The sequence below is a fragment of the Bidens hawaiensis genome, unplaced genomic scaffold, assembly GCF_021521415.1.
Source record: "Bidens hawaiensis isolate Kalapana, Puna unplaced genomic scaffold, B.hawaiensis_p1.1 tig00001412_1, whole genome shotgun sequence".
Classification (NCBI taxonomy): Eukaryota; Viridiplantae; Streptophyta; class Magnoliopsida; order Asterales; family Asteraceae; genus Bidens; species Bidens hawaiensis.
Genome location: NW_027491079.1, coordinates 2576135 through 2590356, shown reverse-complemented (window position 1 = coordinate 2590356; position 14222 = coordinate 2576135). Strand labels below are relative to the sequence as shown.

Sequence of the window (14222 nt, the reverse complement as noted above, 5' to 3'; positions counted from 1 at the left end):
TAAACCAGGCAGGAACTCCACCCCTAATAATAAATATACCTGATTACAATCCCCAAAGTAAACCCAAAGCTCCAGAGGAGGATATGGCGAGCAGAATGCAACAGTGTCTTGTTCAATCTCATACAACCACCTTAACCCTAACGAACTTATTATTATTATTATTATTATCTTCATCTTCATCTTCATCCTTTCCAATCAATTACAAAACTCAAAATAATCTCCGTTCCAAATGGCTCTCTTCCAGAAGATCTATATATTGCACCTGCAGCAATTCAAAGGACCAATTTGTCCTTACGACTCCGCTTTATTACGTGAATGCCCCTCCTCACATGGGCAGTGCATACTCCACCATTGCCGCCGATGCCATTGCTCGCTTTCAGGTACTTATTCGTAACCCTAATTTGTTAGATATGATTCGTGGCTGGCTCATTATACATACATTTTAGGGCTTTGACTTTATAAAGTCAAAAATGTATACATGGTTTTCGAATCAGGACTACATGTGCAAATATTACTCTTACGTTAACATTCTAAAATATTTTATATTACTTGACATCAAAATTAATGCAATTTCACTTTTGTCCACACGAGGGCCCACACATTTATACGCGCGCACCGCAAGCAGGGTGTAACATAAAGAAACATATCAATAAGTTACGAGTAGATGTAAATCACAAAGCCAATATGATCAATACCAGTTAACATGCATAATGCATTCAAAGACGTGCCAAAGAAACATAATGTTAGTGTTTAGGTTGGAAATATGACCTTTAACAGTAGCATTGCATTCGAGTATGCAACATGTTCTAGTAAAAAAGGTTAGATAAACCTTAACAGCCCTTAAAAGTGCCTCAAAATTAGCTTCACTGCTATTCAAGATCTATCAGCTGCTACCACTTTCTTCTAATCATCTCATTTTCCTATTTTTCCTATAACATGTTATAATCCCCTTAACCTCGGTTTTCACTGGATCAACTGTTATTTGAATTTTGAAGAAGCTCCGATGGCGATACAGCAGGATCCACCTCCAAACAACCTTCTGGAACATTCACAGATTCTTCGCCCGCGAGAACCCAAAACGGTACTTGATGAGATAAAACAAATTCATCTCGTGGAATCGTACGCGCATCTGCCATGTCAGCATAATAAAGCAATGATTTAAAACCCGACAATTTAACCTAAGAAGCTACAACAACCCCTTTTTCCTTGTTAAAAACTTCAAGAACCGTAACAATATCATATAAACGAATCACTTCATCAAGAGTGAACTCGGTCCAGTTAGGAGACTGGTCCTGTAAACTGGCCCACACGTTACCCATACACCAGATTAAAAGCTTTTCTGTGATCAAAACTTTAAGCCCGTGTTCTCAATATTTTATAACTACCAAAATTGCCCTTGGTCATAATCTTTTTGTGTTGATCAATACCTGAAACTTGCAAGTAAGTCAAAGTGAACTGTTATTTAGATAATATTTTTTTTTCAGGTTCCCAAATATTCTTTTAAATGTTAGATTACTGCTTGCTTTGGTAGTTTGTTTGCAATTGGGTTTATCTATTTCAAATCTTAAATTGTTGATATGATTGGTGGCTGATTATACATATGAGGGCTTTGCAGTTTGACTTTATAAAGTGAAATTGCATAATCTTTTTTAAGGATTTATCTTTTAGTATGTAACTAGAAACAAGTATACATGGTTTTTGAATTAGGACGGCATGCTTTGACACTTAGGAAGATTTATTAAGTGATACTCATATTAGTAAATGTGTTTATTTGGTCTTTTCCATGTACTATGATTCTTAACAAAAGATCATGATGGTCCATCTTAACTGTATGCCTGTATCATTGTTTTGCGAAGGCAGTTCGTTAATTATTTCTTTCTTGATTATCAATCGTGTTGTGTGACAATAATCTTGGCACTAATGAGCGAGGGAACTTTGTTAATAGGAATTAGGAAATATTTACTCCCACGATATTCACCATTGTCAATGATTTCCAGTTTCAATAATTTTGGTGTTGTGATCAGGGTAAGAAATCTATATCCTTTGGACCTTTTGGGGTTACAAGGTTTCCTTCCATTGTAAATCCGAAGATTTCCATCAAATACCTTACTAGGAAATTCCTATTTAGCAAGTTTTTATCGATATACATTCACAAAGAATAAGGTTTGTTTACGGGTAAAATCGGGTCACAGTTTCGAGTGATGAAACGGGCCAGACTTGATTTAGATCTTGCAGCTGAAGGAGTTTAAATCTGTCTCATTTATTTTCTGTTTTACTAGGTCTAGTGGGTAAAAGTCATGGGTTTGTTTTTTCCTGTTTTTTTTGGCTTTCAACGTAGCAGTAGGTACCATACTCCTTTGCTTTAGGATCAAGTTTGTTATTATTTAATGTAAACTGGTAATCAGTGAAATATCATTTAAGCTTTTATCTGCAAATCAACTTCTTCACTGCCTAACCATTAAGTAATGTAAACTGGGCGCTCGGGGCCATAAGCATGCTTCGTCCCTGCCTAACCATTAAGTAAACTTGAGTGACCTAATTGGGACCAAAAAAGGAATGAGTGACCTAATTAGAACGGTGGTGAAACTTGGTTACTATCATTTTGTTTCCATTAACGTACACTTTTACTACATCATTTTGTTTCTGACAATGTATTGAGCACATATACCTCGCTTCAAAAAAGGTAAGCAAAGGTTTATGATTTGTCATACTTTCTAAGGAATTCACCACCTAACAAGTTTTGCTTGATTATCTAATTTCTTCTCAACTTTAGACTTTGTTCATGCAAACAACCATAACTTTAAAAAGTCATCAACAAAGGTAACAACTAAAGTATGAAATATCATAAGGCCCAAATATATTAGAGCTTGAGACGATAAAATGTGGCTCCTTTATTTGGTTTGTTTGCTTTCCCTTTATGCAATTAATACACTTTCCATGATATGTTAGGTCCAATTCTGAAAGCATTTCACTATTAACTAATCTTTGCATCCACTAAGGTTTGCATATCCACTAATATTCCATTAAATTTACTTCAATACGTGAGCATATTAATCTTAATATGCATGCATAGTTACCTAAAATTGTAAAATATTAAATATTATATTGGATTTTTACTGATGCACGCAGTAAATGCATTATTTCACATTTCTTAGTAGATGAAGTTCTTGATTTCTCAATTCATAGTCAATCCAAATGTTAACGAGAACCTTATTATTAATTCAACGTTATGCGATGTTGACCTATAATTTTGCTTATAATGGCAGAGGCTTATTGGAAAGAAGGTTATATTCATCACTGGCACAGATGAACACGGAGAGAAAATAGCTACCGCCGCCGCTGCAGGCGGCTCCACCCCAAACGACCATTGTGACACAATTTCACAATCTTATAGAGCATTATGGAAAGATGTACATCATATTTATTAAGAATCTCATGTATTACCTAACATATTCTTTTAATTTTCACTCATAATCATGTGCTTATCTTTTTAAATCTGAATTTCAGTTAGATATATCATATGACAAGTTTATTCGCACAACTGATCCTAAACATGAAGCTATTGTGGAAGAATTCTATTCAAAGGTTCTTGCTAATGGCGATATTTATCAAGCTGATTATGAAGGACTTTATTGTGTCAATTGTGAGGAGTACAAGGTAAATAAACTGATCCCCCATTTTATAATATGGGTGTATTTGGTTCTAGTTTTATCTCAAACGAATCAAAGCAAAGAGTTTAGCTAAAAATAAACTAGTCAAACGGGCCAAAAGCAAAGAGTTTAGCTAAATAAGAAACCAGTCAAATGGATCATAGCAAAGAGTTTAGCTAGAAACTAAACCGGTCAAATGCGCCAAAGGAAAGAGTTTAGCTAAAAAAGAAACCGGTCAAAGGGTCAAAGCAAAGATTTTTGCTAAAAAAAACCCAGTCAAACGGGTCAAAGCAAAGAATTAGCTAAACAAGAAACCACACAAAGAGTTTAGCTAAAAAAGACTGACGGGTCAATGCAAAGAGTTTAGCTGAAAAAGAAACTAGCCAAACGGGTCAAAGCAAAGCGTTTAGCTAAAAAGAAACCAGTCAAATGGGTCAAAGCAAAAAGTTAAGAGTTTAGCTAAAAAGTAAATCAGTTAAATGGGCCAAAGCAAAGAGTTTAACCTAAATATTAACCAGTCAGAGTAAAGACATCAAAAGTTTTGCTGAAAAGTAAACCAGTCAAATGGGTCAAAGCAAAGAGTTTAGCTAAAAACTTGACCAATCAAACAGGTCAAAGCAAATATCTAAGCTAAATATAAAACCAATCAAACGAGTCAAAAAATTCCCTAATATGTGTTTTTAATACAAAAAAAACTCCCCAATCAATTAATTCAAAATTTTGATTACTATTATAACAAATTCAAGTCATTAATTATATATCATTTTTTTTTATGTAAACGAGCAAAAAACTTTATATACTTATACATTGACAGATATTTGAAAATACTTTATATTTGGTTTTATGACATCCTTAGTTTAATATAACATTTGCAGGATGAAAAAGAACTGCTTGAAAACAATTGTTGTCCAATGCATCTAAAGCCATGTGTTTCAAGGAAAGAAGACAATTACTTTTTTGCCCTTTCAAAATATCAGAAAAAGTTGGAAGATATTTTAGAGCACAATCCAAGTTTTGTACAACCGTTATATCGTTTAAATGAGGTGAGATAATATTTTATTGAGTTTTGTAAAGGCCACTTAATGAAATGTAACTTTACTGTTATTAAAATTTATTTAGGTTCAAAATTGGGTGAAAACTGGGCTCAAAGATTTTTCTATTTCCCGAGCTTCAGTGGATTGGGGTATTAGGGTTCCTAACGACCCGAAACAAACCATATATGTTTGGTTTGATGCATTATTAGGGTAAGTTTTCTAATTTTATTATTGTTTTTATGCTTCTGTTTTGTCTAATATCTTATTTAGGCCTGTAAGCGAACAGAACTTTCATTGAACCGTTCCTGAACTGTTCAGCGGGAAGCCTGTTTGTGTTCATTCATTTAATAAACAACCAAACATGAAAACACATTTTTGTTCATTTAGTTAAATGAACGAACATGCCACACTTCATTTACGTTCATGAACGCTCAGTTTTGTTTGTTCTTTTACGTTCGTTCATTATGTTTGTTTAAATATCCATTCAAGTTTATTTGTTGCTGGTGTTATTTTAAAATCCATTTGATTTCATAATATTTTAGACTTTAATTTTTATGTGTTTGTGAACCATTCATTTAGAATATTAACACGAGCATGTTCATTTTCTAAACGAGCAAACACGAGCAGGAAAGTTTGTTTTTTTAAGTCTTCGTGTTCGTGTTCGTTCGGTTTGTTTACAAGCCTCTTAATAGTTATCAAAGGTTTTATCACTCTGCGTCTTTTATGCAGTTATATATCAGCATTGTCGGATGAACATGAGCAACCAAATTTACAAACTGCGATTTCATCGGGTTGGCCCGCTTCGCTGCACTTGATTGGCAAGGTATTAATTTATAAAAAAAATTGTATTTTAATGATTACTGAAAGTTCCTTTTAATTACTTTTTTAAATTTGACCATTTTGTCAAACATAATGGAAATGAATCCATTCATAAGTAACACTTATATTCTAATCTGCAGGATATATTGCGTTTTCATGCGGTTTATTGGCCCGCTATGCTATTGTCGGCTGGACTGAGCCTTCCGAATACCATTTTTGGCCATGGTTTCCTGACAAAGGTATTGACTTACGATCTCTACAAACTTTAAATATCATATACACCCTTAACAACTAGTTAAAACATCAAATATACCCATTTCATTAAAAACAGTCTAAGAAATGTATTTTACCCTTGTTTTTCTAAGACTTTAAAATTTCATATTTTTCTAATTTTAACCTAAATTTTGCCATTAACTATATTTTTCTCAAAATATGAGATTTATCCGTTTCATAAAACAAGTCATCTCTAGTTACGTTTTTATAATTTTCTCAAATAACTTCTTTTTTAATTTCTGATTTCTTTACGAATTTGTTAATATTATTAAAACGCTTATCAATCTTTTTTACTACGCTTATGAAAAATAATTGTCGAATCAATATTTTCAACTACACTGCTCATTATCATTTTTATGAAATATTTAGAACGCATTTGCTTTCCATATACAATTATAATTAGGGAGAATTTAGTTGGTTTAAAACACTCATATATTTGATAGGGGTAAAATTGGTCATACACAAAAATTTCATTTAAATTGGGTCTATATGATGCTTGAAATTTGAGTTGTGTATAATAAGTTTATTACTATAATAATTAAGCAATACACGATTTGTGTTTTCTCTTAAAAAGTACCTGGATTATAAAACCTGAAATGAACACTTATCTCACGCAGAAATGGTTGTATTTGTAAAATTATAGGATGGTATGAAGATGGGAAAATCACTTGGTAATACTCTTGAACCGAACGAGTTAGTGCAAAGATTCGGGCCCGATGCTGTCAGGTACTTTTTTCTCCGAGAGGTTGAATTTGGAAATGATGGGGATTATTCGGAAGAACGTTTCATTAATATTGTTAACGCACATCTCGCCAATACAATTGGTAATATTAGATTATTTTTGTTTTAATCATATTTAACATATTTAAATTATTAATCATGTGAGAGATGTAGGAAATCTTCTTAATCGAGCAATCGGACTTTTGAAAAAGAACTGCCAGTCAACTTTGGTTGTTGACTCGAGTGATGCAGCTGAAGGAATTGAGTTCAAGGATACTGTAGAAAAGCTGGTAAGATTTATAAACTAACTACTTGTTTCACATGCTTTATGATTCGATTTTGTTATTCCTGTTATTAGAACGATAAAGATTCATGCTTGTTACAAACTCTAGCTTTATAGTGTTAATCAAAACCGTTGACTTATATGCTATAGGACAATTTACGTAACTTCAACATGCTATCTTTTTAACAATTTAAATAGCTTTATGAAACTGTTATTTGATGATAACATTTTAAATGCGACATAGTTAGGACATTTTTGTAAACTTAAAATCAATTTATAATTCTTTGTGATAATATATAGGTTATGTTAGTACTCTTGATTGAGAAAAGTGGTCTGTGTTTTTGTTTCCCTTGTTTGTCCCAACATCTTGCTGGTTTATTATACCTATATAAGTATACATATAGTTGATGTTAAAAGTATATATATCAGGTTAGTTTTCAGTTAAGTTGACTATTTTCTTGGTGTAGGTTGAAAAGTCAAAGGTTCAATTCGAAAGTCTCCAGCTGTCATCTGCTTGTGAGAGTGTGATGGAAATCGGTAATGCTGGCAATCTATACATCGATGCACGTGCACCGTGGTCTCTTTTTAAACAAGGAGGTGAATCTTTTGATTCTGCTGCAAAGGTATTATTATTTCTCAATTTTAATGACATCAACCACCACATTAACTTTTGCATTGTGTACGAATTTAAGTGAAAATCATGAAAATGACCCACTTTTTAAAATCACGCGATTGGTTTCAGGATCTTGTGCTTGTGTTAGAAGCAATGAGGATTATTGCGGTTGCATTATCGCCTGTTACACCAAACTTAAGTCTTAGAATTTATCGTCAACTTGGCTACAGTGACCAACAGTTTCATGCTGTCACATGGGTATCCTCCCTCTCTAATCTAACAAAATTTGTATTATTTTTGTAATTTGGCGAAAAGTATGGTTTTATGCGTTAAAAAAATGTACTTTTGCAGAGTGATACAAAATGGGGCGGGCTGAAGGGTGGTCAAGTGATGGCTCTGCCCAGTCCCATATTTGCTAGGATTGAAACGGTTGAAGAAGCCGAAAGTGGGCCCACTACACAAAAGAAAGTTTCCAAGAAGAAAGATAAATCGTCACGGAGTCAAAGTACTATCGGAGCTTAGAATTTATTTAATAATGAATATATTGATCTAAATGAAATTTTCTTAGTTGTTATACCTTGATTCGTTGTTGGTCCAATGCATTGTTGAGATGTACGGTACAATAAGAGAATGCATGGGGTTAAAAGCATAGTTTTACATGTATATGTAGATGCATCGTTGCACCACGAGTGTTGCGTCACCTTTTTAGTAGTGAATCATCTTAATTAAATGTCTTTTATCGAAGAATCATGACACTAAGTCATAACAAACTCGTTGCATTGTGCATATTTTTACTTTGTTTGGTCCATATTTATTCAGAGTTCCTAATGATAGACCAAAATGTGATACATGATTGCTCGTCACATAGATGACGCAATTACATAAGCATCAATAGAAACATAACCTAGTACACCAACACAAGGTTGATACGTGACTAGTGTCAGGTATGTTATAGAATAGATTATAACTACACGAGAGTCAGTATCTCGTGATTTTCTTAGGAGGTTACAATTATTTATTTATTTTTTTCCTGTGTTTTTATAATGCTAAATATGATCGAGCCGAAAGTAATTGGATTAATGGATATGGTTTTAACTTGAATTCTCTCACTTTCTGCTCTAATTCTTCGTTCATTTTTATTATTTGCTCTAAGATACACATCAAAGTCTATAACACTTCCACACAATGACACAATCTTCCTCAAGACATTTTTAAATTAAGATTTTTTGTTCAAAACTACATTTACCATTTCCTTCCAATCAAAACCACCATTTATTTTGGTTATTGGTTTGACAAAAATATTTAAAGAACTGCCCAAGAATCAACAAGTCCATTTACCAAAACTCATCCTCACCGTTGCCCTCATACGGAAGACCAACATCATGCTCAATATAATCATCCTCAAGACCAACATCATCGTCGACATCATGGTGAATATAATCATCCTCAAGACCAATATCATCGGCAACATCATGCTCAAGATTTTCACCCTCAAGACCAACATCATCGACAACATCTTCACCCTCAAAACCAACATCATGATCAAAATCATCATCCTCCATACCATCATGCATAAAATTATCATCACCCTCAAAATCATCATGCATAAAATTATAATCATCATCAAAAACATCATTATTTAAACCATCATGCTCAAAATCATCACCGACAAAGCCAACATCTTGCTCAAGATCATCACCCCCAAAACCCACATCATGCTGAACATCACCCTCGCCCTCTTCTTCCACATTATACACGATGTTTTCTTCATCCCAAAAGGGACAAGTGCATGTTGGCATGTTGCCTTCTTGTTCTTCCATTCCATTACACATGTGTAGCAAAATTCATATCCACATCTACGAAATAAACAAATCTAAAGCCATAAGAATTACAACGATTCTACAGCTTTGAAATTCATTAAATGTGTTTATGGCAACAACGTCGTATTCAAGATCTACTTAGAAATCCCCACGTATTTGGTGCATTAGACGTGTCAATTTCAACTCGCTGACCTTCTAACTTATTTATAAATAAATATTAAGTTCTAAAAACTAAAAAACAATCTTAAGATACACAAAATTAAGAAGTGTAAACTACAGAGTCCGATAGTAGGACCCTATCGCACTCTCGAGCCAACTATTTAAAAATAACGATAGTCCTCGTTGTTCACTCAGAAGTAACACGTTAACTCATTAACAAACGTCACAAAATCTGTTATGCAATTATATTTTGGAAAACCGCATACATTACAAGTTAAAAACAACTTTAGGAATTAGATTTAAAAGACTAACCTGCAAGTCATGTGGTAGCAACCAGCTGCTAATTCTATCATATGCCTGCATTTTATGCACTGCCTCCACAAATTCCTTGCAGCCATACTTTTAAGCTTTAATTCTTCCACAAGTTACGTCGGGTTTCTTCGTTTATACTCTTCACAATTCATATATTTATGCCATGGAACCCTGCAATTAATGCAAAAACTACCATAACATTTATAACATGTTGCACTTCCAACTTCATTAATCAAAACTTCAGTTTTTGACATCAACATGGAGCATTTAGGATAAGGGCAGTAAACTTTTTCTGTCACCGGAATCAACTCTTCCTTCACCCGTTGTCTCATCATCTCGATAAACTTCGGGCTCAGAAACTTCTCACAACTTTCAATTCTCAACGCATTCGCGCAACCTTCGTGAGGGCATTTTGGTAACACACCATTAAACAATTTCACCTCTACATGTTGCTTCATGCAAGAATAACAGTATCGGTGTGTACAACCTTCAACTGAAAAAAATTGGTGTATAGACTTATCATCTAAACGTATCACACAACTTTCAAGTGTTTCTTGACATGAAGGTTTATAAGCAAGAGAGGCAGCTATGGCTTCTTCGAGTTGGAGACGGTAGGCTAGTTCTGAGTCGGACTCAAGGGTTTGTGACGTCATGAAGTCGTTGTTTGGCGGTGATTAGGGTTTAGGGTTTATTCTTACATTTCTATATCAAAAATTCAAATTGAAAGACTAAGGCTGTTCGTGGGCTTCATGGATTAGTATTTGACCTTAACAAAATGTTACTAAATCAATGTTTTATTAATATTTGATAATCTAAAGTTTTAAAGTTATATATTATTTTTATTTTTGAAAGAAGTTATTCCAAAAGATGTCGATTTATTCTAAAATGTGGTATAGTGACAGCCTGACAGGAAGCGTGGGTTCTTCAATAGAGACCCAAGTTCGATCCTCACATACAACACTTTAAGAAATGCATGAGTGGCTCAATGAAGAAAGACCAAGATCTTTGTGATTGCCGGTTCGATCCTGAGGGCGTTCGGGTCTTACCACCAGTGGGCCTTCGGGCGGGTGAATTTTCCTCATAACTGGAGATAACTTGGAGGCGTTCAAGGGTACTGCTGGGTTGTGCCAGCTGGCTGTGGCCTTTTACCATTGGGTTACCCCATACTGAGTAGCTAGGCAATTCTATGTTTGTTTGTTGGCCGTACGTTAAAAAAATAAAAATTTAAAACTTTTTAAAAATTTGATAGTGATGACCGACTGTCGCCATCTAGTAAAAAACAATTAAATTAGTGTCCTAATTACCTTAAGCTAGTCAGGGTAAGTAGGGTGTCGAACCACGAGAAGTATGTGATCAGCGTAATGTGAAACTGGTTCCTAACATTATGAAGTAGTTCAATTAACAGTGCTGATCACACTAGCAAACGATTTAGTTTTAATATTGATCAAACAAGTAAACAACTTTCAAGCAATTAACAAAGACAAATCACACCCAGGTTCAAGCAAGTAAACTAACAGCCATCTCATGCAACTTAACATATTAACAGTATTGTCCAACAAATTGTTCATCAATGACTGAAGAATATGAACTTTCTACTTATGATCGTCACGAATTGAATTATAATCAAATTGCTTTGGGTCGGTTACCAATGTCAATAATTGACGATTACACCATTCGAACAATATTAAATTTGCATGAAATAAAAACTTAAGAACTCATTTTGATCTGAAAGAATGAAGGTTTTTGTTTGGTGAATAACTACAATTATATTCATAATTATATTGATTAGGATTAGGCGGCGAGTAGATTGACTAACTAGATAAACCTTAGGCATCCACACTTGCTAACACACGACATTGGTTATCAAACAGTCCCTGCCAGTGTGACTCAACTAAGGGCAAACGTATGCTTCATCATATTCAACTAGTCAAAACAATCCTATAAGCAATTATCATATCAACTGGCACACTAATTGTTCTAATCGAAATAAACCTAAACTGACTGAGTGCACAATAATACTAGACATCAATACTCATAAACTAATCAAAGATGGATACAAATCATTCGTTCTTAATACATGAGAAAAACTGTTAAATACAATACTCTACATCCCGGATATGATTCGAGTAGATTAGCCGCTCATGATCATCATATGATCTTCAATTCTTGATTTGAGATGATGAAATATGGATTTTGTAGTGATTGGAGGTGTTCTGGAGCTCCCAAAATAGCCAAAGTTTGTCCCCAAAATGGTTGGAATAATGTTATTTATGATCTAGGGTTTTATGGCTTATATAGCAAATGGCCCATGCTTTAAAACTGAATTTCGCGACCTAGCGTAAGCTACTCTAACCCCTGGCGTAGCTTACTCTGGGTGAAAATCCCTACTCTGAAATCTGACTGTCTTACTCTGAAATCTAACTGCCTTACTCTGACCTAATTTGGCATCGGAGTAGGCTACTCTGATCCCAGAGTAGCTCACTCTAGGAGCTGAGTTTCAACCAATTTGTTTCTCTTTGTTTCCAACACTTGTGTAACGGCTCCGATCTTCCCGAGACTTCAAGCCATGCTCGTAAATACCTCCAAATAGTATCTTTAACTCTCAGCAACCTATAAATCAAAAGCATACTTAAGTACCAAAGTTCTAACAATATACTAAACAAAACTACATAATTAACACATTAATTTATGCACAAAATACCCGAACATCACATCCCCACACTTATCTTTTGCTTGCCGTCAAGCAAAACTCTAAAGCAAACATTAACCTCCATCATAAGTCAATCAATTATCGCCATTAATACTAGTAAGGTTTAAGGTCATACCCAGTTTCCCAGACTGACACTTTCTAGATTGACAGCCCACAAATAAAGTTAATGCTGCCATAAAACTATATAATCGCCCAGACAAGTGTACTTTATTTCCGGTTAGGGAATACATGTTCATACCCTTCACACTATCAACAATCCTCTCGGTTTAATATCTGGACTAACAAAAGATGTGCCAGTATATGTCTCTGCCCTCAAAATACCTAATATGAATTACAACTTAATATGCTTGCAAGTCAGTATTATCTCCACCCATTACCCACCGGTTGCATAAAGACTCGGACTAAGGGTTTTGCTGAGGCTTAGGTTTGGGTGCAGATTAGGCTTATTTAGTGACTCAGGTGGATGAAACCCAGTTAAACAAACCATTATACAAACTCACAAATACAAACGAACTAATTACACAATCAACTGCTATCTACATCTGAAATACTAAACTGATAACCTTTTTTTTTGCTGGCTTTTCTTTTTTTTTTTTACAACTCGGTTCAACTCTGAACTTCACAACTTTACAACTCGTCTGACTAAGTACAACTCGAAATATATACAACTCGATAACGAACTGGATTTTATCACACGAGTTAAAATAAAATAAAGGCTAACGCTAAAATGGTGTGTAATGTTCAGTTTAGCGAACGAAAAAGGATAAGGTGCAAACGGGCTCCTAATGGATAATGTCGGGTAAGGAATTTATTTAGTAGGGAAATATGTACGGAACGGGTTTTCTAAAGTCCTAATCTCCATACAGGTGGTGGTATTAAGATCTCGATAAGCATGTGACAAGCAAGTTCTAATTCTGTAAAACATACCGGTTTCCCTCAATAAATGACAAGACATGTTTTATATCAATTATATAATATGTATATTAAGTATAGAGGCTAATCTCACAATATGTCTAGAAATAAGGGTTGCCGATATGAAACATGTATACCCGTCCCCTTGACTCGTTATCCCTACCTAAACGATTCCATTTTCCAACTTCTCATTTTAAGAACATTTGTCGGGAAAACTATCGAGAAGCTGAAAAACCAACCATGATCAAAAACCTCTAACTTGGCATTAATAGCAATAATCAACAGTTAATAACTTAAGTTTCTGAATACTCTTTGAGGTATTATCGGGCTAAAAAATTTCAATTTTCCCCCATCCCCACACTTGAGGTTGACATTGTTCTCAATGCTAAAATAATAAAACAATTAACGAACGTTTGAGGGACAGAGTTGAATTTGACTATTTAACAATTTAAAACTCGGGGAACTAATGTGATGGGCTTAAGAAAATTATACAATTACACTTCTAACAACTAAAGTAAAAATAACAAAATAGTGTATGAAACTGAAATCACCTGATAATAATGACATGCAATACTATACTCGGCCCACAACTCTCAACACACTCGTGACACACGTCTCCACCCCTGACCAATACTGACTAACCAAATCTTCACAAATCTCGAGACATGTATAAGCAAACCAATCACAAGTGTAAGACATAAGTCTTTTAAGAGTTATCATCAACTTAGAAAAATCATTACCGAAAGGAATTAGTTAGTTTCATAAAAAATTTGTTAAACAAATTAAAAATGATAAAAGACCTAACTCACTTTCGTAGGAATCACGGTTGCATTTAGCGTATGCAACAAGCCCTTTAAACCCCCCGGTAGCCTGGGTGGACGAGTAAGGTCTCGTGAGGGTTTATAGTGAACTACACC

At 34.4% G+C, this 14222-nt stretch overlaps 1 protein-coding gene and 1 pseudogene across 1 annotated transcript; one reads left to right on the top strand and one right to left on the bottom strand.

The window, feature by feature from the left end:
- The first annotated feature begins 203 nt into the window (after positions 1 to 203).
- Positions 204 to 8049, top strand: LOC143575643 (methionine--tRNA ligase, chloroplastic/mitochondrial-like). Its single transcript, XM_077059958.1, has 12 exons — positions 204 to 380; positions 3267 to 3410; positions 3508 to 3657; positions 4526 to 4693; positions 4770 to 4894; positions 5414 to 5507; positions 5644 to 5742; positions 6420 to 6600; positions 6671 to 6786; positions 7247 to 7402; positions 7522 to 7650; positions 7744 to 8049. The coding sequence occupies exons 1-12, from the start codon at positions 330 to 332 to the stop codon at positions 7912 to 7914; spliced, it is 1584 nt and encodes a 527-aa protein (XP_076916073.1). The 5' UTR covers positions 204 to 329; the 3' UTR covers positions 7915 to 8049.
- A 1747-nt stretch (positions 8050 to 9796) lies between these two features.
- On the bottom strand, positions 9797 to 10336 carry LOC143575108 (E3 ubiquitin-protein ligase RSL1 pseudogene; annotated as a pseudogene).
- Between the last annotated feature and the right edge of the window lie 3886 nt (positions 10337 to 14222).